Raw genomic sequence first — 26,581 nt, forward strand, 5'->3', positions numbered from 1 at the left:
GAGACGCCGTATAGTGGAGGGCTCCGGAAATTTTGACCACCTGGGGTTCTTTAACGTGCACCCAAATCTGAGCACACGGGCCTACAACATTCCCGCCTCCAAGATGATGATTTTTCGCTCACAATGAACGACGCCCACGCCGATAGCGACGGTGACGCCGGAATTTCTCCGAAACGAGCCTTTTAACGCCATAGCGCGCTGAAATGAAACACTCGTTAGGGCTTCCCCGAGTAAGTATACAGGTGGAACTTATGACAAGTACTTCGAGGGCAGGAAATACTTCTTTCCAGTTAGGCTTCGTGCCATGGCTGTCTACCGCACGCCCTTCCTTTTTTCCTCTCTCGGTTGCTTGCATGACCAGTCCCTACTTACATTTGTAGATGAACCTGCGTAAAACTTAATTCGATAAGCGGGTTGTAATGGACAGGAAATCACGAAAGACACTCAATTGCAACGGTACTAAAAGGCAGTTGATTGATGTGTGGGGTTTAACGTCCCAAAACCACCATATGATTATGAGAGACGCCGTAGTGGAGGGCTCCGGAAATTTTGACCACCTGGGGTTCTTTATCGTGCACCCAAATCTGAGCACACGGGCCTACATCATTTCCGCCTCCATCGGAAATGCAGCCGCTGCAGCCGGGATTCGAACCCGCGACCTGCAGTGGCTAGTGGCTAAGGTTCTCGGCTGCTGACCCGCAGGTCACGGGTCAGCAGCCGAGAACCTTAGCCACTAGACCACCGCGGCGGGGCTACTAAAAGGCAGTTCGCTTGCCCATTAAAAAGAAAGAAGAGAAAAAAAAACTGGTGTGCGAGTGCGTGCTAGCCATGACACGATCGCGTAGTGCTGTCACTTGCACGCAGCCATACAAGAGAATTAACAGCAATAGCTTTGTGTAATCTGTGACTGGTATTTTTTTAAAACTTATCACCCTGGTGTGTGTGTGTGTGTGTGTGTTTTTCTCTCGTTTTTTTGTTTTTTTTTCACTTTGTGCCGCATACGTGGTGGCGCATTACAAGATAAAAAAAAAAAAACGCACCCACTGGCCGCCGTTGCAAACAGCGAACGGTGATAAGGCTCTTGGATACATCGATCGAGATCAGTTGATCGGCCAGGTCCGAGGATTGTGCACTGTGTTGGGTCTGTTGCACAGATGTGGTGAAGACGGCTTCATTCTAATCCTGTGCAAGTCAAGTGTGCGGCAGTCATATCTCGGATCAGGGCGTCGCAAAATGGAAACAATGGATCCAGTGGGCAGCGGTGCCCAGAGGGTGGTGGTGGTAGTGGTTAGAAGATGAGAAAAGGCACCTAATTTCTGCAACCCGGTCGGGAGCACGGCGCAGTGCCTGTGCCCAGAGGGCGGTCACAGATGTGCACGCCCCGACACGAAGCCTCCTCTCGGTGTACAAGTTAAACCACCTGGAGATCTGACCCGCATGGATTTGCAACTGCTCGTGTGGTGCGTCGGCGCGTTTACTTTTCTCCGCACTGATATTTATGCTTTAGCCTTTAAAAGATCCATTGCACTCTCAATCGAGAGAATGCCGAGACCGGAGTACGTGCACAACTTCGCATGTGAGTTGGATTCACGCAGTGTTAATGGGTGTTCGATAGGGAAAGAATATCCCCATTGATTTCCTCTCATTGGTCAGTGGCATTCTTGAATTTATAAATACCTCTGAGAAGCGGCAGGAATCGGAATGTGTGATGTCTTGCCTTGAACAGTTCATCACCACTTGTTTCCTCTTTATATTCTCCTGTTTTCTGCCCATAAGATGTTTAGCAACGCATACCTTAAAGGGTGGCAAACGAAGTACTTGAAAAGTAAATACAAGTTGCAGCAGGACTTAGGAGTTCAGGATATAGCCACGTTATTTAACGTTCGAAACGCGACTGACGTTTTCTGTTGCAGGTGCCGGTGTTAGAGGAATTCTGCTTCACCTCGAAAGAGTACTGCGGACCGGGGGACCCTGGAAATCCAGGAAAACCAGGTGCTGTATTACGGGGTGTAACAGTTGCCTAACGGGACAGGCGTGGAAACACGGAGGCGGGTCACACATTTGCACGATGGTGAAATGTTTGCTCACTAGCACCAGCGTTTAGCAAACAGAGATTTAAGTTAAGTATTTAGACGTTTAGGCGCACCCTACAACTATGGGGCGGTTCCTCCGCAAACCAACTCACTGAAGCCAAACACTGTTGGCGCATGCTAGCGGTTGACTGACTTTTTTCTTCGTCCTCGCTTCTTTCATTTTCATTTTTTTCCTGCGGTAATAAACCAAAATATTTCATAATTTGCCCACTCCCTTTTTCCCGTTACTGTTATCTGACGCAACTCGTGCTTAGATCTAAAAACAGCCCAAACACATGGACAAAGAAGGAAGAATGAAAAGATGGAAGATGGAAGAAGGAGACGACAAGGCGCTGAATTAGCGACTAAAATTCATTAGAAGGAACACTCACATATATCAGGCAGACCTGTAACATAGTACACCATGTCAGTCAGTCAGTCAATGAACTTTATTTACAAATTGTCCTGAGGAGCCGATTCCCCTCAAGAGGGAGGGTCGGCTGCGGGCCGCACCCACGTGGGGACAGGAAGAGCGAGCCCCTCCGCCAAACTGCGGGCCCTCTGGACAGCCCGGATTTGGACCTCTCGGTCCGAGTTGGTAATTGCCGTCCTCCAGGCAGCTTCTGTGCTGAGAGGCTCGCCATCGCGCAGCGCCGCGCATTGCCAGAGCATGTGGGGTAACGTGCAACGTCTCTCTTCGCAATGAGGGCATTGCGGCTTTATGCTGTCGATAAACTTGCTGTACACTAAAGGCGACGGGTAAGTACCCGTTTGCAGCATTCTTAAAGTGACTGACTGGGCCCTAGAGAGTTGCGGGTGCGGGAGCGGAAAGCTACGCCTGGCCAATTGATAATTTTTGCAAATTTCGTTAAAGGTGAGGAGCGAATCAAGCTGCCGGATGCCATCCCCAAAATTAGATGCCGATTGCCCGTCACGGTGGGACAGTTCGCGTGCTCGGGCATGGGCAAGCTCATTGGCATTGGGGATAACAGGGTGGACATCCTTGCCCATGTGGGCAGGAAACCAGGTGATGTGGCCGTCGATTTCCGTGCAATGTGGTCTTTTGGTAAGAAGATGGGCCGCCTGCTCACAGACTGACCCGGTCATGAACGCTCGTGCAGCAGCTCGAGAATCAGTGAAAATGCGCGTGCGCATGGGAATCGCCACGGCCATTGCTATAGCAGCCTGCTCTGCCCTAGCCGGCGTGGTATCTCGAAGAGATGCTGCTGTGAGGATTTTACCGTGAAGGTCAGTGACCACAGCCACAAAATTGGATGTGCCGGGATACTGTGCTGCGTCAACGAACGCCACAAGTTCAGGGGTGGCAGCGGCGGAACTGAGGAGCGACCTAGCCCTAGCGGCCCGGCGGCCGACATTGTAGAGAGGGTGAACATTTCTAGGAATTTGTGAGACCGTAATCTGCTCCCTCAGTTTGGGTGGAAGCTGTATCTTTTTGTCTGCTACCATAGTTGGTTCGCAGCCCAGAAACTCCAGGATGCGTCTCCCAGCTTTGGAAGAGCACAGTCGTGCAGCTTGTGCTGTTTGTTGCGCTTCTGCAATCTCACTAAATGTATTATGCATACCAAGAGCCTTGAGCTTTTCCTCATTTGTGTTGTTTGGAAGGCCCAAGACCCTCTTAATGCACTTTCGAATAATCGCATCCAGTTTCCCTTGTTCTTTCCTTTCCCACCTATGCGCTGCGGCAATGTAATTAATGTGACTCATAAGAAAGGCATGGAAAAGCCTCATGAGGTTGGCCTCACAAAGCCCTCCACGCCTGTTAGACACCCGAAGTATAAGCTTGACCATGCTCTCCGCCTTTGCCGCAATACGAGTCAGAGTATGAGAGTTACTTCCGTGCTCCTCCAGGAACATGCCTAATATCCGAATTTTATCGACACGGGGGATGGCCTGCCCTGACCGTGTGTGAATTTCGATCCTGATCTCTTCCGGCGGAAATGGAATAGTGGTGAACTTGCGTTTCTCCGGCTGTGTGTACAGGAGGAGCTCCGACTTGGCGGTCGACAAGTGCAGCCCCGTGCTATCCAAAAACTCCTCCGTGCACCTGAGGGCCTGCTGGAGGGACTCCTCAACGTCTCCGTCCCTACCCCCAGTGCACCATATAGTAATATCGTCCGCATACAGCGCATGTCCGATGCGGTCGATACGAGAGAGTTCGAGCGAGAGTTTCCTCATCGCGATATTAAAAATTAGCGGCGAAATGACCGATCCTTGAGGGGTTCCCCTAGGTCCAAGATGAAATTCCTTGGAGCAGAGGTCCCCGAGCCGAATGGTGGCAACGCGATCCCTGAGAAAAGAGCGGACGAACCCGTAAAAGCGGGCCCGCAATCCCAACTCTGAGATAGAATCCAGTATGTGAGGATGTGAGATATTATCGAAAGCTTTCTCCAGATCGAGTGCAAGAATCCCTCGGATATCTCTGGTGTCTATGTCGAGAATTTGATGTTTAATCATTTTCATAACGTCCTGCGTAGAGAGCGCGGCACGAAAGCCAATGAGATTGAAAGGGAAGAGCTCGTTTTGTTCAATGTGATGGGAGATTCGGTTAAGGATTGCATGCTCCGCGACCTTACCCACGCAAGACGTGAGCGAGATCGGTCGGAGCGTGCCGAGCCCGAGAGGTTTACCAGGCTTGGGAATGAGGACGACAGAGGCCGTTCGCCACTCCTTCGGCACCTGCCCCGACTCCCAAACCCGGTTGACCTCGTCAGTTAGTAGCTCAATGGATCTATCGTCCAGATTTTTAAGTAGCCTGTTAGTGATACCATCCGGCCCGGGAGCCGATTTTCCATTGAGATCAAAAAGGACCGCCCTGATCTCTGCCGTGTTGAAGGGGGAGTCCAGCTCCGCATCCTCCAGACCAGAGAAATCCGGGTAGTCTGCATCCGTGGTAGCCCCCAGGGGGAGGTACCTATCCGCCAGCTGTTGTAAGATTTGATCATTGGAGAGCCCAGCAGACCTCTCCTTGTGAATGAGCCGATCAACAGTGTGTTTCTGATTAGCTTTAGTTTGCTTATCTCCCAGGAGGTGCTTGAGAATGTTCCATTTCGCCCCTGACCGCATCTGCCCATCGACAGCGTTACAGACCTCATCCCATTGTTGTCTGGCCAGGGTTTGGCTGTACGATTCAATCTCCTGTTTGAGCAGAGCAATTTTCTTTCTGAGCCGCCTGTTGAGTCGCTGCATACGCCATCTGTTAAGTAAGGAGTTTTTGGCTTCAAGGAGCCTCGCTAGGCGGCTGTCCATGCGTTCCGTTTTAAGATCCGTCTCCACCACCTTAGTGGCAGCTTTAACATCTGCCTTAAGACTCTCAAGTAGCTGGCCAAGGTCATCGTACTCTTTTTCATCGCTTTGTCTGAGTTCCCGAAATGCATCCCAATCAACAATTTTGAAAACCCGCGGCGGCGGTGCTTTAACATCGAGGGAGATAGACGCGATGAAATGGTCGCTCCCCAAGTTCTCATGCAAGTTCTGCCAGAAAGGGCACTCGACGTTCCTGACAAAAGCCAGGTCCGGCGTGGTGTCCCTTGCTACAGAATTGCCGAGACGTGTGGGAAAGTTGTGATCAGTAACTAGTAACATATTAAGATTGGTAGTATGCTGCAGAAGCGCCCGCCCCTTAGCCGTATTATTGATATAGCCCCATGTCTGATGTTGCGCATTGAAGTCGCCAGCAACTGTCAACGGAGCCGAGCCCGCGATTTTGGAGGCTTTGCAGAGAAGCGCATTAAAAGTCTCCCGAGTATCAGATGGTGAGCTATAAACGTTGAGAATGAATAGGTGCTCCTTAAGCCGAGAGTTTGGGATTAACTCAATGAGTATGTGTTCCACCTTTAGGTCTGGACGTACATCGCGAACCTCAAAGGAGAACTCTTTGGATATGAGGGTGGCAACCCCGCGTTTTCCTTCCCCCCAGCAGGCCACGGAGCGATAACCCCGGAGGGCCACCTCTCCTTTAAGGGTCTCCTGGAGGAGTATTACGGCTGGCTTATTCTCCTGTGAGCTGACGAACTGCTGCAAGACTGCCTTCTTCCTGTGGAAGCTCGCGCAATTCCATTGCCAAATGACAAATGTTTTATTTAGCTTCGCCATGATTGCTACTTAGGTTTTGCTCCACCACCACCACCCTTGCAGAAAGGGACTGGATGACAGAGCTGACACCAGCGATGGCCTCCTTAATTTCATGGACCACCCCCATAATTTCCTGTTTAAAGTCACTGAACTTCTTCTCGATATATGAACTTGTGCTGGATCTATATATACTTCACAGTATATGCATAATGCGCGTTACAGAAAATGAAGCCTTGCTGCCCTTGCATATTGCGTTTATTTAATAGGCAAATAAAACATAAACTTTTCTTCTGCCACACAACTTTTTCACCAGATATACGTTCACGTATACGTACACTACACATGCAACACCTCAAATGTTTATTATATTTATTCAGTTTCACTTCATTGACAATTCTTTGCAACATACAATTACACTGGTTTCAGTTTAGTGTACTGCTTCAAGTACATAGAGACTACAAATGAAATATACGTTAATATATCCCTATAATTCTTTCAAGTATCTACAATCCCAGTGGTTTCCAGTTTAATACTCCTTCATGTACACAATCGGTTAATAGGAATGAAATACAGGCAAATATATACTTATGATTCTTTCAAATATATACAATCACCATGATTTCACTATATACGCCTTCATGTACACAATCGTTCCCAAGAAGTGATGCACACAAAAATATATATGGATAGTGTTTTCAAATGTATACAATCACAGTGGATTAAGCTTTGTATTCCTGGATGTATAACAATTGGTTATGAGAAAATATGTACAGGCAAACATATACGGGTTTTCGCACATATAACTTTAGCGAATACTTAACAAACCAATACAATGATCAGAAACACAATAAGCTAAAAACGAACACAAAACTGAGTCAAAACACACAAAAAACAAAAGAGGTAATGCATAATTATGACTAATGACACAGCTGGGTCACTTTATGCCAAATGTCCCAGCCATTTTGGCAACCATCTCAAATGTATTCGAAAAACTCGTGCTGCATTGAAAATAGTGAACTTCTGGAATATTTAGGAGAGGAAAAATATTTGGTCACGTGGCTGCCTTCTGAACTTCCTGGAATGCCGTCTAGGTGTTGTATGTGAAAAAGTTTATTTTAAAAGCACCGCTCCTTCTTTTCATACGAAACTCGGTCTACGTGTTACGTAACAAGAGCTTAATTTGGGAGAGTTGGTTCATCGTGGTTGTGTGCTAGTCACAGCGTGACAACTTTAGGAAGAGACAGAAAGGACAGGAAAGAGCACCGACTGTCAACTGAATTTAATGAATGTGCTACGAGCGCTTTTATACGGAGTACAAGAACCGTGTTCATGCGCGACGACACGTGTGAGCACTACAAAGTAATCTTTAACTGTGAAAAGAATACTCCCTCTCGGAAAGGATAAGTGAACGTGTAGTGATGCACTGATCATTGGTTTACCTGATAAAAAATACTTCTACAAACGTTATATTGGCATTAAGTAAACCTATTCTCGTGACGAATAGGGCAAGATTGACTATTCCTGTTGCTGTTTAGTACACACACTTTTGAAAGCTTGCAAGGGGTGGAAAACAACAGGCTAATATCATATCTGCTGGCTATTTTTTTAATTGTGAGGCACATGATGTGGTATAACATGCAAAGGTTTTGGTCATTGTTTTTTGTTGGTCCTGTCTAACTTTACTTTCTGCAGGAGGGTTTTGCAAACGGGTGTGATGATTCTGTTGGGATACCCAGCATCTTGTAGTCTTTTAATCTGGTTTTTAAGCCTGACCTCACCCTTGTGCTAACATGACTTCTGAAGGGTGGCCTGAGTACATGTGGTATCAATTCCTCTTTCTACTAATTTTGAATGCCCACTATCAAAAGGCAGAACATTCTTAGCACTCCTGGGCTGATAGCACCAGCCAATACCCCAACAGCATCATCACACTTGTTTGCGAAACCCTCCTGCAGAAAGTAAAGTTAAAGCAAACAGGACCAAAAGAAAAAGAGAATGACCAATCACCTTTGCATGTCACACGGTACTACGTACATAAGGTGTCTCACAATTTTAGGAAAAGAGCCAGCAGATATGACATTGTTGTTTTCCACCCCTTGCAAGCTTTGAAAAGTGCATGTACTTACAGCAACAGGAATAGTCAATCTTGCACCATTCGTCACTAGAATAGGTTTACTGAATGCCAATCTAATGTGTATAAGATACCGCTAACATGTGGAAAACTAAACATAGGACAAACTGGGCAATGCTTCAATGATCAAGCAAGACAGCATGCTTTAAATGTTAAGAAGGACTATAGTACTCTCATGGCCAGACACCGTAAAGAATGTAAGTGTAGTCCTAGGTTTCATAAAACACGGTTTTTGAAAAAAAAGCAAGCAGAAAATTGAGAGATTTTAGAACTACTTATCAGGAAGGCCAAGGATCAATGCATCAGTACACCTTCACTTATCTTTTCCGAAAAAGAGTATTCTTTTCTCGGTTAAAATTATTTTGTCATGGTCACACATGTGTTGTTGCAGATGAGCCCTGGTCTTGTGCTCAGTATAAAAACGCTCGTAGCACCTTCAATAAAATTCAGTTGACAGCGCTCTTTCCTGTCCTTTTTGCGATAAGATTTTTATTACAGAAAGAATTTCATTTTCTTACAATTTAGGTATAATGATGAGTTTTCATTATATCACAACATGGAGCAAATTGCATCTCAATATGGACAAAAATCACAATTTTGTGAAATTCGTGATATTTTCTCGTATATTTCAGCAGCTTGAGAGGTCTAAAGATATTTTTTCCTCAATATATACCTTCTGTGGAGTAAGTATTCACTGCTCAAATATTCATACAAAGTGCAATATTGCAATAAAAAATGCAAACATAACACATTTTGGCTTTATTCTTGGAAGCGAATGTGGCAAAAAAATTGCACTATTATTATTGAGCTTCAAATACCTTACAGAAGCACATTTACTTAACAGGTAGACCGAATTTGCTTTAGAAAAAAGCGGTAGTTCTAAAACGAAATTTTCCACAAACAGCACACAGACAGCATTATGCCAGGAAGTTATAAGCCAGCCACATGAACAAAACTTTTTTTCTCGCTGAAATATTCTAGCAGTTCACTGTTTTCAACGCAGTAAGTCAGCACTTTTTTTTTTCAAATACAATTCAGATGGTCGCCAAAGTGGCTGGGACGTTTGGCATGGAGTGGTCCAGCTATATCTAAGCGAAATAACTTACACAAATAACAATGTTTGTTCCTCTACCATGACCACACTAGAAAAAGTTGTTCAGGCATTGTGACACTAAAATTTTCAGCGTCGTACTGCCTGAACAACTTCTTTGATAAACTCCAAACTCACGCCGAGAAAAAGCCGCTCAATCACGGTGGTTGTTAAAGGCCTTGCGGCCGTAGACAATGTTGAAAATAAAAAAAATCAACTCATCAGTGCTGTCACTCCTTCTTCGTCATTACTGACACGGAAGATTTTTCGGTTATCCATGTGGAGGTTCAGGAAGTAGGCTTGCTCTAGGCTGGGGCCGGGGGGTAGACTACGCAGGACGTCAGCGGCACCCTCTCATCCTGTAATAAGAGCAAATATGACTTCTCATAAAAGGATGTTCGTGCTGTTCTGGCAGCACCATATATAAATAATGTGTAGTGTGTATCCTTCGAAATGGCGTGTAATTGACATTACACTGAACTCGAAGCATACAACCCATACATTCCAATAATTTCGTATGATAAAGATAAGAGTTTTCCAGCATACAGCAAATTCCCGAAATGTGGTGAAGTGTAAGACTACAGCTCGAAAATGGCACTTACGAAAGCCTGAAGTCACCTAAGAATCAAATTCCTTCTAGGGTAGTGAGCCAGTGTGAAAAACAATTCCTAAAGTACAACGTTCAGAACATGTAACATTAATCAAAATGCACAAGAAACTTACCTCTTCATGTACAGACAGTGAAGACATCTCTGCTTTCTCTTTTACATGAGAACAAATGATCTTCGGCGTGGCACTAGCGAAGAGGTCTGCAAAAAAAAAAATAGTAAAAGATTTACTGACTTTATTCACGCCTCTAACAATCTGAGGAATTGTTACAAGTCACCAATCAGTGCGATTCTGACTGCCTCTATAAGGGCATCAAAAATGAACACTTTTCTCGTTCTTTCTACCCTCACAAGACGCTCCGTCAATGGAATCTAATCCAAATTTGACGCTGTGCTTCCTATTTGCCTGCTTTCTAGACGTAGGGCTGCGAACATGTGTTTTGTGCACCTAATCTAGCACAGAAATTCGTCATCTATAATTCAATCATCTTAATTCATTGTAATTTGATAAAAGATGTGATAGCTCGTCCAGTTTTTAAAGAGTTGCGGGCCTGCAATAGGCACTGCCATGCACGTATGAAAGTACTTCTTTAAAAAAAAAATTTCAAAGCTTGCTTTAGAAAAAGCGTCTGGCATATTTCGACAACCAAGCCCATCCTCTGATGGCAATCAGAGGCACGCTATTAGCGATTATTGACTACGGGATTTACAAACGCAACCCGTGCCTAAATACTCAGTTAAGCACAATCACGCAAGTAAGAGCGCTCGAACGACACCAACGCGCGCGGACGCCGACTACGTTGCAGCAGCCATGGCTTATGCTAGAGCAACCACACATAGCTCCAACAGTCACGTATACTCTCTCGATTCTGTTATAACGCCGAACATTATCGCAGATGAAAGCGAAGCACGAAAACAGCAAACAGAAACGAGGGAAAACAACGCACGGCGATGGCCACAACAACGCGCCTTTGGAAGTCTGCTAGATCTTTCCCTGTTGCTGGTGGCACTTGTCCTAAATAGCTTAAAAGACCGAGGCGCACGTGCTGGGAGCATCGCGGCATATCAGCACCTCCAACTATACCGTCTTTAAGCAAAAAAAAAAAAAGCCATTTCGTACAGTGCGCCTCTGTACATAATTTTTGCTTTTTCTTTCTTTTTTACGCTTACACCTACAGAAGCACGTTGCACATTTGAGTATTAATAGAAATGTTATTACGATGTAGCCCAAAGCACATCTTAAAACAATATCAATCACTTTGTGCAGTGTAGAGACAATGTGCGATCAGCAACTAATCCCGCCCTTGTTAAATGATCACATCACTCACTGTATGAGTGATGCAGGCACTTACACAACATCGCGCATAGCAGTGTGAATTCGTGAAGTCACACGTTTAATCGGGCATCTGCAACAGGCCCGCGAACGCATGCTGTTGTAAATGGCTGGCAGCCTACTTCGGCAGAGCTGCTGCAGGCGCCCAGCTAGCGCTGTATGATTACTACCTACGAAAACAGTACACTCACCGTTAACAGGCCCACGTTGTCCGTGTCCGCCACTCCATGAATATTCCTTAATCCGAGCGTCACTTCGAACACGGTGCCATGCGTGACCACCATTGAATATGCGCCTGTTCGCTAGAACACACACAGCGACCAAGACCCCAGACCAACGCAACGCATTTGAAAGACGATGAGACAGAGAGAGCGACGTTGAGAGAGAGAAGGAGCGGCGGCGCCGCAGCTGTCGACGCAGGTGTTCGGTGACGCAACTATTCGCTTATCTACGCCGCCGTTGTGGGAGCAACGCTGGCCGGGGTGAGCGGGGGGGGGCGGAGCGGGGAACCCGCCAGGACGGCGCCGAAAGGCAAACGCTATGGCGCATACGGCGGACGGCCGTTCGACGCCGAATGACTTCTTGTAAATGGCAACTCTCCTTCCAGCCAGTGTCACAGCGACGTAGGTTATTTACCAGCCTCGGGTTCTTTGAGTATTTTGACGGAATGCGATTGCAGTGGGCGAAAAATAGTGAAGAAAAACTTGCGGAAAACAAAGTGCACCATGGAATGGCCAGAAACAATAATTATTTCGTCCTCGGTGGCATTAGCGGGAGAGCATCGCTACACATTTTTCCAGAGGAATTTCTTTTTGCATTGTCTGTGTCTGGCACTTCCGCGTATGGTGCCGCAAACACTGAATGCGTAGTCGAAGCTGGAACAAATTAATCCACAGTCGCGGATGTTTAGAAGGCTTGTCACGCACCACGAAACGTGCCGAGGTTGTTATAACAAACTTTTTGCTGACCACATGATCAGCACATAATTCCATATGGTTACCCAATGAGCTAGCTAAGCACCTGTAGCAAAGGCACGGCACGTTCTTGTTAAACGTTGTTAATATAAACGATGGTTGTGCATAAGTGCAGTGACAGCTTTCCGTGGGAATTGGTCATAACCCACGTTTTCGGGCGTAGAAGCACCTCAGCGGACCTAATCAGCTACCACAGCAAGTTCGTAAGCAACGATCAGGTACGAAAATGTGCAGCTGTTTTCCATGTACTGAATAGTCCGTGTACAGTGCGTTGACCACCGCCATTCCTTAAGCCACCTCCCATATAGACTCCCAGTCTCAACAGGTGTGGGACCTTAAACAATAAGAAGCAGTGCCTCCCCCCCCGCACACACACACACACACACGAAATTCGAGGGCGCACGGGCTGATACACACGCATACTTATTCACAGGCGCACACACATACACGTATACACACAAGCGGCCACACACACACGCGACCGTAAACGCACGCATGCATGGGCGTACACATGTGCACAGGCACGCTTAACACAAGCACGGACTCGCGCTTACACGCACACACACCCATACTCGGGCGAACATTATTTGTGTGTATATAATCCGTAGCAAACATGCAGCTTATGACCAACGCTAAGGAGAGCTTTCGTAACATGGATTGCAGTTAATTGCCATTATAGATGAAACGCGATTTGCTTCTGCAGACATTCTGCTGTATTCGGAGAGCACCTTCACACATTCTAAGTCAATTAGGCCGTCATTTAACGCAAGGTCCACATATTCGTGCAGTAGCTGCGCGGCTCGGCCGCCAATCCGAAGGTCGCGGGTTCGATGCCGGCCGTGGCAGTCGAATTAAGGCGGAGGCGAAAAGGTAGAAGCCTTTGCACTGTGCGATATGAGCGCTCATTAAAGAACACCAAATGGTGAAAATCTCTGCAGCTTTCCACTACGACGGCCCTCATAATCATATCGAGGTTTTTGAGACGTAAAATCCCAAATATTATAATTATGTGTTCTTCTTATGCTGCCTATTCCATCTGATGAATCGGCACCTACACCCTTCTCAGGCACAAAAGCACCCTTAGAGCCTATTTTAGGGTGCTATCGAGGCAAGCACCCAAACAAAGGGGTGCTTTTTTTTCAATCAATCATTTATGGGTGTTAAAGGGTGTTGCAAAGGGTGCTTTCTCGTAAAAGCACCCTTTTTACACCCTTTTGGGTGCAAAAATTTTTACTGTGTACCGGAGGGTCAGCGGCTTTTCGCTTACCGCCTCTAGGTTGTGCCTCGGCCTGCTGCACTTTCACCGCCCCTTCCGGCGTGCGTTCGCGCTGCCTAAGCTCCTCAACTAATGCTTTAATCTCCTGAAGCTCACTCCTCAGAGTTGCATTCTCACGCTCTAGCTGCTGTATTCTAGCCGTAGCTTGCTCTGGCAACTGGCGCTGCACGATAGTGCGAGACTCACGTTTTGGGCCCACTCGTTCAGCCCAGGTAGGTTCCTGCTGAATCCGGGCACAGGAGGCAGACCTATCCCTCGAGCGAGAGCGGTGACCCGCACCCCGCCCAGGGTTATCAAGGCCACCCCCCTGGTTGAACCCAAGCCCGGGAGCTTGCTGTGGCACGAACTCCGCGCGCTGCTTGTTTGCTTTTCTCCGTCGTCGCCTTCTACGCCGAACGATGTAGGGAACCTGGTACCTGCTTTGGCAGGCCCGATCCGCCGTCGGATGCGCTCCTCCACAGATGGAGCACTTCGGCTGGCACGTATGATTCTCAGGGGGCGATGAGACCCTACAGTCCGGGCAGGTGATGACTGTAGGAGTGGGACAAACGTCCGAGCGATGTCCCAGCTTTCCGCAGGTTCGACAGGCGTCGATTTGTCGTCGGTAGAGCGTGCACCGGATCAGGTTCGTCCCACACATGACGTAGTTTGGAACTTTCATACCGTCAAACAGGACGATCACCGTGGGCGTTTTCTTGATGCGCCGTACTCCAAGAACCTTCGGATTTCTTGCGTGCACGAAGAGCTCACCAAGCCGGTCATCAGAGAGCTCAGGGTCGATACCGCGAACAACTCCTCTGCACGTATCCCCGGGTGGCGTCACGTAAGTAGAGACTTCATGGAGCGTTTCTCCCACTCGAATTTGCTTCACTTTAGCGTAGGCTTCTGCGTTCCTAGCGTGTGGCGTGCTGATCACAAAAATGTTCTGCATTTCATTGGCACAAACAATATCTTCCTCAGCCTGCGGCGGGCCGAGACAAGCAGCCATCACCAAAGCTTGGGTAACCTTGATTCCACTGACCTTGCGCACATCCATGCCTCCCTTGGGACGTACGACAACCCGGTAGTGATCTTTAGGCAATCGCGGCAGGCGCGACGCGGCGATGAGCTTGTTTATCGGCCCCTTCGGGTGCGCTGGACGGGCGGCACGATGACCGGCACTGGGGCCAGGGCTGTCGCCGGGCGTAAAATCCTGACGCTGCTTCTTCCGAGAGTGGGCAACAATTCATCCGGAGGCTTCATCCTCCTGCCTGGAGATTTCTTCGCCGAAGACCATCTCCTCGAGCGGCATCCTCGAAGCGTCTCGCTCGGCAGGCCGAGCTGAGCGCCAACGTGGCACAGGGTGAAACACCCAAATAAAAGTTCGAAAGCTTGACCTACCCGCAAAAGTCGGGTATCCACTCGATCCTTGAAAGAAACTGGATCAGATGAGTCGAAAAACCGAGGTCGATCGGCAAATTTGCGGTCAAAAACATTTAAAAAGCAGGAGCCGATGCGAGCGCGTCCGGCTCGCGTCTAGCAAGCGGCGTTCCTTCTAGTACACCATGGCGTCTGCGCAGCAGAGCCAACAGGGTGCAAAAAGGATTTAATTATGGTGAATAGAAACACATGTGTAAACACCCAAGGGGAAAAAAAGGACAAATCTTCTGACAAAAACACGCGCGACAGTAAAAAAAAAAAACTCAATCGCTTTAATTTGACGGCCTTGAACCCAGTTATCTAATCTCTTTTTCACCAAGGGCTACAGATGGTTTTCTCACGCACCTTTCCCCATCCCTTTCATTGTATAGAGCCTCCATCACCTCTCTAGTGCATTTGTCCCGATGGCCGAACAAGCAAGTGCTTTCGTCCGCCAACGGCTGGCAGCCACACTCCCTGCAATCAGCTAGCAAGTGCAAAGCGCCAGCAGTCGTCAAGGAGGCCAAGTGTTCTCTTAGTGTAAAGTTGACGGACCACCTGGTTTGTCCTATATAATCCCCCTCCCCCACAAGACAATAGCAGCTTATAAACACACATGATTTACATGCAACAGTCCTATTCTTTCTCTTTTCCGGACAGAAAGAGCAGGCCTTGTGTGAATTCCAACTGTTTGGGAGCTGTCATCACAACACGTACCCCATTACTCGTTTTTCAAGCTATGGGAAAACTTGTGCACGTATAGGACCACTACCGGTCTCTGTTCATTGCACAAGCGCTCTGTTCTCCTACGCGTATCAAGTACGCATTTGATCTACTTGATTGGTTTTTGACAGCCCCTCGTGATTTCCGTAACAGGGTAGCCCGCCGACTTCAGCCTTTCACCTTGGCTCAGGAAGCTTTCTTTTATCTCATGTGTGTACATTTTCTGAAGCACAGCTCGCAGCGCGACATAAATAATGCCCGACTTGATTATCTTAGCAAAGCCCGATGTTAATGGCAAGATACCCTTTACGAATCGGAGCTTGTATGCAGACAACACAAATGTTCCTCGTGAAAGCGCAATCTAATATCTCGAAAATGAAGCTCTCGATCTTTTTCCGGCAGCCCGTACGTAAGCTTTAGCCCATGAACAGAATCCTAAAAAAAAAAAAAAAAACGCGGTTGATCCCTCTATATAGGGATCGGTATAACAAGGGAGCGAACGTGTCTTCACAGTGGTATATAGTTGAGCGTTTATTTTGCATTGTTTCAGCAATAGCCCCAAATTGCAAAGTCACGTTAAGAATGGCTAGCAGCTGGAAAGTTGCAGCATACACCTCAAATAGAAAGCTCGCCTGAAATTCTTTGTTCCGATAAAGGCCGATCGTCTAGTTTATCCAGAGCTGCAGTGAGTTCTTGTCATTGCGCGTTGAAATAGGTCAATGGCCGAGCCCATTCTCAGCCCAGAAGGCTTTGAAAGCTTTGCTGCGCTTTTTGCGGACAACTGGCCTCAGAGACAAACTTTAGGGTCTTATACTCTTTGATGTTGCATTTCCTCTGTCGCAATTTTCTTTTTTTTATTTCTCCCTCTCTTCGCAACATTTCTTTTTAACATCTTTCATTCCCCTCACCCCTTTCCTCAGCACAGGGTAGCCAGCCGGTCTAAGAACTGGCTAACCTCCCTGTCTTTCCGCTTAAACTTTCTTCCTCCTTCCTTCTTCCTCGCGTGAAATTAGCATACACAAAATGAGCGCGGACTAACAGCTGCCACAGTTCGACACTTGAAGCGCACCGTTCAAACAGAAAGACGCGCGAAACGAGAGCACAATCATGTACAGGACAAGCGAGAACAACTGTCACAATTATTCCTGCGTTTCGTGTCAGCCGTGCGCTCCTTTGGTAAACGCCGCTGCGCCAGCGAGCGAAGTAACCTCCTTCCTTTCTCGAATAACGAGTCTGATAAGCGCGCGCGCAGCAGAGACCACGCTCCGTGGAGGCGGCGCTTCGCGGAGGCGGCGACATTTAGATCGCACCCAACGCGAGCTTGTCGCACAAAGAGCGGGACCGCGTACAATGCGAGCGCATGTTATGGAGCCGCGCAACGGCGGGCGTCGAAGAGACCGTGCCGTGACGTAAACCAGGCCTCCCACCAGGTGTCGCCACTCCAACTTCTCGGGGCTAATAGACAAAGACGGAAGAAAAGATGACAACGCACTGAACTGGCAACTAAAATTTATTAGAAGGAGCACACACATATAACAGTCACTCATATATCACACCAAGATGGTCAAGTCAGCCATTATTTATGCCGCGCTGTGAGCGGCGCTCCAGAAAACATGCACGCATGAGACAAAAAAGAAAAAGAAAAGAAAGTTTCCTGAGCCAAGTCGAAACGTGGAAGTCGGCGAGCTACCCTGATACCGAAATCTTGAGGGGCTGTCAAAAACCAATCAGGTGGGTCAAAGGCTTACATGATACTCGAAGGAGAACAGAGCGCGTGTGCACTGAAATGAGACTGGTAGTGGTCCCCTACGTGCGTAAGTTTTCCCATAATTAACTTGAAGAACGCGGCCAGTAGTAAAAGGGAACGTGTTGTGATGTCACCTCATAAAAAGTTGTAATTCACACAAGGCCTGCTAGTTCTGTCCAGAAAAAAAGAAACAATAGGAACGTTGAATGTAAATCATGTGTGTTTATAAGCAGCTGTTGATTTTAGGACAAACCAGGCGGTGCGTCAACTTTAGACTAAGAGAATACTTGGCATCCTTGACGACTACTGGCGCTTCGCACTTGCTAGCTCATTGCATGGAGTGTGGCTGCCAGCCGTCGGCGGACGAAAGCACTTGTTTGTTTGGTCATCGGGACAAATGCACTAGAGAGGTGATGGAGGCTTTTTACATTGAAAGGGAGGGAAGTGGTGCATGAGCAAACCACCTATGGCCCTCGGTGAAAAGGATGGTTAGATACCTGGGTTCAACGCTGCCAGGTTAAAGCGATTGTGAGTGTTTTATAGGCTGTGACGTATGTTTTTGCCAGTAGGTTTGTCTTTTTTTCTTTTGTGGGCGAAGCTCCTAAAGCCAAGGGTCTGTCCATCCTAGCTCGTACGTGACCGCCTAGTTCGATGACTCACTCAGCAGGTGCGGACGGACGGATGGATGGACGGACGGATAGATGGACAGACAGACATACAGACAGACGGACGGATAGACTATTCACGGTTTACCGATAAAACCTTCTGAAGCTTCGCCCCACTCATCATCATTTACTCTATGGATATGCTGTGATTTTTTTCTCGGTTGTTTACACATGTGTTGCTTTTCACCGTAATTAGATCCTTTTTGCACCCAGTTTGTTCTGATGCGCCGTGGTGTACCATGTGACTAGGTCTTCCCGTGCCTTATATATGTGTGTGTTCCTTCTAATAAAATTTAGTTGCGGGTTCAGCGTCTTGTCGTCTCTTCTTCCCTTTGTCAATATTTTTGCGCCGTTCTTACATCTAAGCATAAACCACAAACTAGCCCAACTTTCGCTTCTAGTGACATAACTCACATAGCCCCCTCCCCTCACACGTTCTGTTTCAGAATTTTCCATAACAAAATAAAGGTGGCTGTATTGCGTCATCGATCTCTCGAGTGTTCTTTATTTGTTTACGCCATTTGATATCATAACATGATAACGTTCCCACGTTTGAGGCATTTTATTATGTTTGCTCTGAAATGAAGTATAAGTGTGCGAAGAACGATTTCTTCTGTTTGTCACAGTCTATGAAATTACCCTGCACATTTAATTACGCATAACTTGTATGAATTCACCATTTCACGTCAATTTTTTAGTAGGCGCTTCTGAAGTCTCTTTGTAACTTGTTTCTTTCACTTTGAGACCATGTGGGAGCTTGTAACCATATTGATTTTTATGAACACTTACATGGCTTACTATTTTGAGCGTTCCCCTATAAAGTTACTGTTTTGGAGTGTCTTTTCAGTAATCAATTTTCGCATGCCATCACGGGCACACAATATGGAGCTACTACACTCTCAATTTCCTTCTCTGTGCAAACAATACTTATTAACGATCTGCTCTCGCTCAAGCGCAGGCATTCCGGGATACCCGGGAGAGAAAGGAGACATGGGGCTGCGAGGGCTACCGGGATTGCCAGGAAGCCCAGGCCCCGTCGGTCCCGTCGGACCTCCGGGAATAAAGGGCGACAAAGGTGAGCTCATCGGGCGCGTGTCGGACAGAGCTTACAACGACCCACTGCGTGTGCAACTCCGTAAATGCTGATGTGTCCTTGGTGCACTTGCATCAGTCGTTTTCCTTCCACGCAAATAAACTCATTTTGAAGCGCTCAGTATCTAGAGACACCGCAATCATACACGTCATGTCGGCTTTTCTAAACAAACTGACTCGTGCCGAAAGGCCTGCCCAAGGAGACTTCTGGTACGCCACTTTCGGTAGTGATTTTTCAATGATTCCGGCGGCGTTTTCGTAGTGTGTTTGAGTTTGCTGCCATATTATTTATGGTACATTTCTTGGGATGTGTTTATAGCAATGTCTAGCGGCTACATTAAGGGTCTCGACGTGGCGCACGGGAGAGGCACAAACAGAAAATGCATAAACTGTAGGAGAAGATTATCGGCGCACTTGATTGGGCCAGTTGATTCTGCATGCATGTCAACAATGTGGGTTCGCTTTGAAGACAAGGACAGGGAAGAGACATCACACACCTGTCTTTTCCGTGTCCACGTCTTCAAAGTGCACTCACACCGTCGGCATGCAGGAGAATAGCGCCTGATCCACGATGAAGTTGTACATCTTAAATTTTCAACTAGGACCGAAAACTTGCCTCCCGTCAAACCACGAGCATATTTCTGTTTTCGTCTAAGGACACAACCTCAGGATAAAGTGGTTATCATTTCACCGCCTGTGTCACATCGGGCACAGAGGTGGCTCACCGAGCCCATGCTTGCTGTGACTGTGCTGCGCCTTCCGTGCAGGCCTGGCGCTTTTTTTTCGCCGTGGCGTACAGAACGAAAGAACGAAAAATGACCATTTCAAGAAGGTGCCCCCTAATTAAAGATGTGCCCCCGCCCCCGAAAATAATTCATAACTATTCATAAACAAACTTTGAAGTTTGTGGGCTCTCGAACTGGCGAGCGCCACGCCACGCTATTGGAGTGAAAGGACACAACAGACGTGGTCGGTACAAACCAAACAACAAAATACATTTATTTAACTAATTTAGAACGACAATATCGTCCGACAAAATATTATAACATAAATTGTGATCAACACGCTAAGACCTCCTTACACAATTTTGCAATACACTCCAAAAACACGACAAACACAATTACACACCCAAGGCGGCGTCGCCAACGCTTGACTTGCCACGAGGGCCCCCGACGCGCAACCCGCGGTGCCACGCACCGGGGACCCACGCTAGAGACAACCGTTCGCGGCAACCGCCAATCGCAAAAGAGACTCGCTCAACTCTCTCGCCAGCCACCAAGGCTTGCCTTCCGCCAGGGGTCAGCGCCAGCGATACCACTCTACCAACTATGATGATGATGATGATGAGGATGATAGCGGTGATTACGTATGAATGGATGGACATGGCTGTACCCTTTAGATTGGGGGGTGGCTAGCGCCACGAAGCCGTAATACTTAATGAACCAAAAACTAGATTTATTTTTTTTTCTTTAAATAGTGAGGTTGAGGATTCGTACTTTGCAGTGAATGGTTTAATTTTCACTCGTGCCTTGACTTTAGCCACCAATCAGACATCCTCCTTCTAGTTAATTCTACCCGCTTAAATACCGCTCGCGTACGCAACGCCACCTATAGCCTTGACCTCAAAACACGGCTTCCGCGCGAGACACGTGCGCCACGCGGCGCAAACAACTTTACAAAAGAGTGTCTGTAACCCCCCCCCCCCCCCCCCAAGGTATACCCACCCTAAACCTACAGTCCATGTTCACACTGAGTGACAAGTTAGCTAGAATGTGGCTATGTTCATTGCCGGCAGCAAGAAAAGCGATGAGTCGTTTGCTCACGCGGATGCGAACCCTCTTGCAGGTGCCGCTTTCGAAAAAAAAAATCAAATGCAATGGCAACAAAATGTGGCGTAATTTTGCGGTGATTCATGAACGTGGCTGCTTTTGGTCTTATGTTGTTTCGAATGGTAAACATATTTGATGTGACTTTTATTTACTGTTAATAACATCCGCTATACCTTCCCTGGCATGATTGTCTTTTAGATCTCATAAATAATGTGTCTAACAATGAAAACGAGCCCTGAAATATGCCGTTACTTCTTTCATTTATAGCGAGGGTCTTGTTTTGGCAGACTTGGTGCCTTCAAGTAGATTATAGGTTAGCTTCCAGCTCGTGATAGGATGACGTGCTACGTGAGGCCAAACAGGCTCAGAAAGAGTGTTCCACATTCGCCATCAAAGCTACCGGCGGCGCTGACTGACGCTTAGTCCACGTTCAGAGCACACACATACCCCATAAAGTGAACGGTGAAAGAGCCGCCGTGGTAGCTCAGTTGGTAGACCGTCGAACGCGTTATTCGAAGGTCGCGGAATTGGTCCCTGCCCACGGCAAGTTATTACAGCGAAAGCTATTATGAGATCATAACACGGGTCAGGCGTGGTGCCGTATTTGTCCGCCACCGCTGTCGATGCCCGTAACCACTATCGCACAAAATGATAAAAGAAAAAAAAAACTCAAATATAAATTACCAAAGACATAGTGAGATTTGAACCCGGGTCCACTGCGTGCCAGCCTAGCATTCTATTGCTGAGCCACGCCGGTGATGGGACTCGTTCACAAACTTGCCTTAGGTAGACTTGATGTCGGGAAAGGAATCCCATTAATATGGCTAATAAAGCGTTTTAGAACAGCAAAGGAACAAGCAGGCGTCACACAATGCGAAAAGCGTATTGGGTGGGTCATCCAATGCTATACCCCATTGTTCTTTGTAACCTACTAACTGTGGCACATACTCACTTCAAGTGTAATTATTTATCGTCGTCAGCCACTGCATGAAACACAAAACTCACACAAAATTAATTGCAAAAAAGTATTTAGCAGATACCACGCTTCTGCGAAGATTGATAAAGGATAGCATAGCGAATGCCGGACAAAAATCATGATTATTTATGGCGTAGTGGGTATCCAGCAAATGTGATTCGATGAATGTGCATCTCGGCCGGGGGACCGAAATGCGGTCACCCGGGCCGAGATGTAAGCCGTCACCCTCGCGCCAGCGGTGTAGCTCTATGGCCTGTCGACCATGATGGCGGATGCCCCCACATGAATATATTCCGCATTCAACCTACAGAGGAGAGCTAATAAAGGAAGACGAAACTCTTGCGTGAGCTCTCCAAAACCGGACTTCTGCTGTTTCTGCGTCGTGGCACTGGTGGAGGAGCTGGGTACATGTCCAGGACACCTTCCAACAGCCCCGGATCTAGTCCACAAAGACTTCCGCTCGTCGAAACACGCGTTCACAGCGCCAGCCACCGCCTGTTAGGCCTGAGCCCAGAGTTCGGTCCTTTGCCAGAAAACATGACCGCGCGTGGAAGCAGTAGCCCCGCCATGACCAGCCCTAGCACGACACAGGCTTTCGCCCCTAGAATTCCTATGGACGTGCGCCACAACACATAAGAGGATGCGGATGACTGGCTCGAGTAGTTAAAGCACACAGCCAACCTTAACGGGTGGAACACTGCACAAAAGTTGGGGTGCGTGTATTTCCCGCTTCAAGACGGAGCCCGCACATGGTTCCCAAATCGCAAGTGGTCAACGTGGGACGAGTTCTGGCGAAAGTTCTTGGACACCTTCGCAAACACCGAAAGGCGGGAGCATGCACAGCGACTCCTCGAATCATGGATTAAGAAGGCAAATGAATCTGTTGCTATGTTTGTTGAGGACATGGTCCGTCTTTTTCATCGAGCAGACCCTGATATGTCCGAAAACGGAAAGATCAGCCACCTCATGCGCGGTGTTAAGGAGCAGCTCTTTGCTGGTCTCGTGTGAAGACTGCCTTCATTCGTCGACGAAATTTCGAAGGAGGCGACCGCCATTGAACGCGAACTACAGCTACGCTACCGCCAGTACGACCACCCAAACAGCGGACATATCAGCGCAACCACCGTAACTACAGGGACACCTGATGAGCTTTTTTTGCGTGAATTGATACGCGAAATCGTACAAGAAGAGGTGAAGAAGCTCGCCGCCACACCGAATGACGGTGCGATTGCGTCAGCCGCATAAGTTGTGCGCCAGGAGATAAGGCAAGTGCTTTCACTTCCCGAGCCGAACAATGACACAGTTAGGCCAACCTATGCCAATATTCTCGATCAACAGCCATCTAACGTGCCGCCACCACAGCAGTACCACTAGCCACAGCCATCGACAGTACCTTGGTACTACAGGCAAACCTCGACTCTGATGCGACAACTACTGCGCAAAACCGACATATGGCGTAAACCCGGCTGCCGCCCTTTGTGCTTCCATTGTGGGGAAGCACAAAGCTTCCCCACAAGAGGAGAAACCTGGAGCAGAAACCTGGAGACTTACAAAGAGGGTTCAGCTTAAATTGAGGACGACGCAGCGAGCAATGGAAAGAAAAATGGTAGGTGTAACCTTAAGAGACAAGAAGAGAGCAGAGTGGATTAGGGGACAAACGGGGATTAAGGATGTCGTAGTTGAAATCAAGAAGAGGAAACGCACATGGGCTGGGTATGTAGCGCGTAGACAGGATAACCGCTGGTCATTAAGGGTAACTGACTGGATTTCCAGAGATGGCAAGCGGGTTAGGGAAAGACAGAAGGTTAGGTGGGCATATGAGATTAAGAAGTTTGCGGGTATAAATTGGCAGCAGCAAGCACAGGACCGGGTTAACTGGCGGAACATGGGAGAGGCCTTTGTCCTGCAGTGGACGTAGTCAAGCTGATGATGATGACAGTGGTGGTGATGATGATGACGACTCACTCACTCACTTTATCAATTATTCAATAAACATATGTATATGGTTAGTAGTGTGTAGACAAGGGCCCCAAAGCCGAGCGACTGCAGCAGGCTCTCGGTTAACAGTAATGTAAGAATAATAAATTGCACAGCATGTCTAAATTACACAATGCAAACGAAAGTGAGTAGTGATGCTATTAGAAAACAAGCAAAAAATATCTTCAGTGCTATGCGACGAGTGCCCAATAATTAGTTTTAGACTCAAATATGTGTGTCGTATATATAAATCCAAATAAATCTAAATTAAAAACATTTTGTAGTTACGCACACTTATTTGCTTAGGAAATAATTTCGCTTTCACTTTCACTTTCACTTTTATTCCTTAAAGACCCCATCAGGTGGCATTACATAATGGGTGGGTTACAATATACACAACAGGTTGAACACTTTATTATATCGTATAATGTGATGTGATCGCTTCAATGAAGGCAGTAAGGCTTGAGTTAGCGATTTCTTGTGTAGGGTCGTTATAGTCCTTGGCTGCTCCAGGAAAAAAAAAGAAGATGCAAAGGTGACTGTGCGAGCTTGAGGATGGGCAACGTTTAAGGGGTGACCAATACGGTAAGATATGCGTGATGGTGGCAAAATATACGGTGCTTGATTTAGCGCGCTGTGGTAGAATTTATGAAATAATTATAAACTAGCAATGTGGCGTCGATTAGAAAGTGTTTGTAAACCGGATTCCAATTTCAAGGATGTTACGCTGATATCGTATGAAAAGGTGGAATGAATGAAACGAATGGCACGATTCTGAAAAGACTCAAGGGCGTTTGTGAGGAATATCTGGCGAGGATCCCAAATGGCTGATGCGTATTCTAGTTGGGGCCGTATTAGTGTTTTGTAAGCTAGTAACTTGACATGCTGTGGAGCGCTGTGTAAATGACGTCGTAAAAACCCAAATGTTTTGTTAGATGATGCAATAACGTTGTTCACATGCGCACACCAGTCGAGATTATTTGATATCGTCACACATAAGTATTTACATTGGCATACGGTCTCCAGTTGCTGGTTTGCCATTTCATATTTGAATTTTAACGGGTTAGGACTGCGAGAAAACGACATTGTTTAGCATTTACCAGTATTTAAAATTATTCACCAGCGTTGACACCAGTCCTTAATGTTGTGCAAGTGCTGTTGAAGAGCAGACTGGTCAGTAATGTTAATAACAGAACGATAGATCACGCAATCATCGGCAAACATGCGGATTTTGCTAATAACATGCAATGGTACGTCATTAATATATATTAGAAAGAGTAGGGGGCCTAATACCGAACCCTGAGGGACGCCAGATTCTACTGAAAGAGGCTCAGAGTTGTTGTTATTGACGCGCACTGACTGCAGGCGGTTAGTGAGGAACTGCTCAATCTATGTTAGAACTGCGGAGTTTAGATTCAGTCGGGAGAGTTTTAGTAGTAAGCGTTGATGAGCAACTTTGTCGAATGTTTTCGCGAAATCAGGAAAAATTACATCAGTTTTAGTGTTAGCGTCTAGATTGAGGTGCAGGTCATGGAGAAACGCAGCTAATTGTGTTTCGCAGGATAGTCGCTCGAAGGATAGCCCGCTGATATCGGTCGCAATATTTCAGTTGTATCACGTCCCACTGCAGATTATCCAGTCATGATACCCGCTAAAGGCTACCACTGGAAATCGAAGCCAGACCTTTAGGTAGAGCGCCGGGGAAGAGGCAACACCACCTAGATACTACTGTAGGTGGAATATGATGATGATGATGATGATGATGATGATGATGAATATCCGGCGAATGGAAGGCCCGGGCCTGGGGCCGCCTAGATGGTTGCTTGGAGCTGTTGCTCCCGCGCTGCCTCCAGGGCTCGCTGGACGGCCCAAAGTTGGTCCGTGAGTTGTGAACTTTGCAGCACGGCCGACCACCGCACCCGCAGATCTTCCGAGGAGACCGCCATTTGATCTTGGTATACTCGACATCCTCACAACATGTGTTGATGGGTGGCTCTACAAGACTTGAATAGCTTGCATGTGTCGTTCTCTGTAGGTGGAAAAGCACTCACACTTTCTCCACCTTCTCTCTTATTTAGCGGCTGTAGTCGCCCTTCATGCTGGTGCTTGCGCCACTGAATTCAACGCACGAATCAGCCTTGATATAACGACTCCTTTACAGCATAACGCGGCACATATGCTCGTCGGACTCATGCAATGGAACGTTTTGCAAGTGCCACCTACCATGCGCCTACCAGCGGGTCATTCCCTTAAAACAAGCAAATGATTTTCCAGAAGCCTTCAACCGGTCGCTTACATCGACAACCATAGCCGATATTTTTTCTGCATATGTCGTTTTGATGAATAAGTAAAAGCACGTATTCTTCCCAATGTTTCAATCGTAAGCGCATTTCCACCCTGCATTTGTGCTTAGCATTGCCACAAGACCCCTTAGCCAACTTTCGATATTACTGCCAACCAGCGCAGTAGACAAGATTTGTCCTCGCCCCCCCCCCCCCTCAAATTCGGGCAGAAGGGGTGGGGCGTTTACCGAGGACAAATAATAAAAACAGGCATTTTTTAAGGCCTTCATGAAAAAATACTTCGGAAAAAGATTCC

The 26,581-nt window shown here is 47.2% G+C and overlaps 1 protein-coding gene across 1 annotated transcript in view; it reads left to right on the plus strand.

Moving 5' to 3' along the window:
• The window catches only part of LOC119183303 (uncharacterized), a 96,565-nt gene that overhangs the window by 2,851 nt on the left and 67,133 nt on the right, over positions 1-26,581 (plus strand). The window contains exons 2-3 of the mRNA XM_037433646.2: positions 1,914-1,992; positions 19,068-19,184. Of these exons, the coding sequence (XP_037289543.2) occupies positions 1,914-1,992; positions 19,068-19,184 (196 nt within the window). The remainder of the gene's footprint in view (positions 1-1,913; positions 1,993-19,067; positions 19,185-26,581) is intronic.

Source organism: Rhipicephalus microplus, chromosome 3 (assembly GCF_043290135.1).
Source record: "Rhipicephalus microplus isolate Deutch F79 chromosome 3, USDA_Rmic, whole genome shotgun sequence".
Classification (NCBI taxonomy): domain Eukaryota; kingdom Metazoa; phylum Arthropoda; class Arachnida; order Ixodida; family Ixodidae; genus Rhipicephalus; species Rhipicephalus microplus.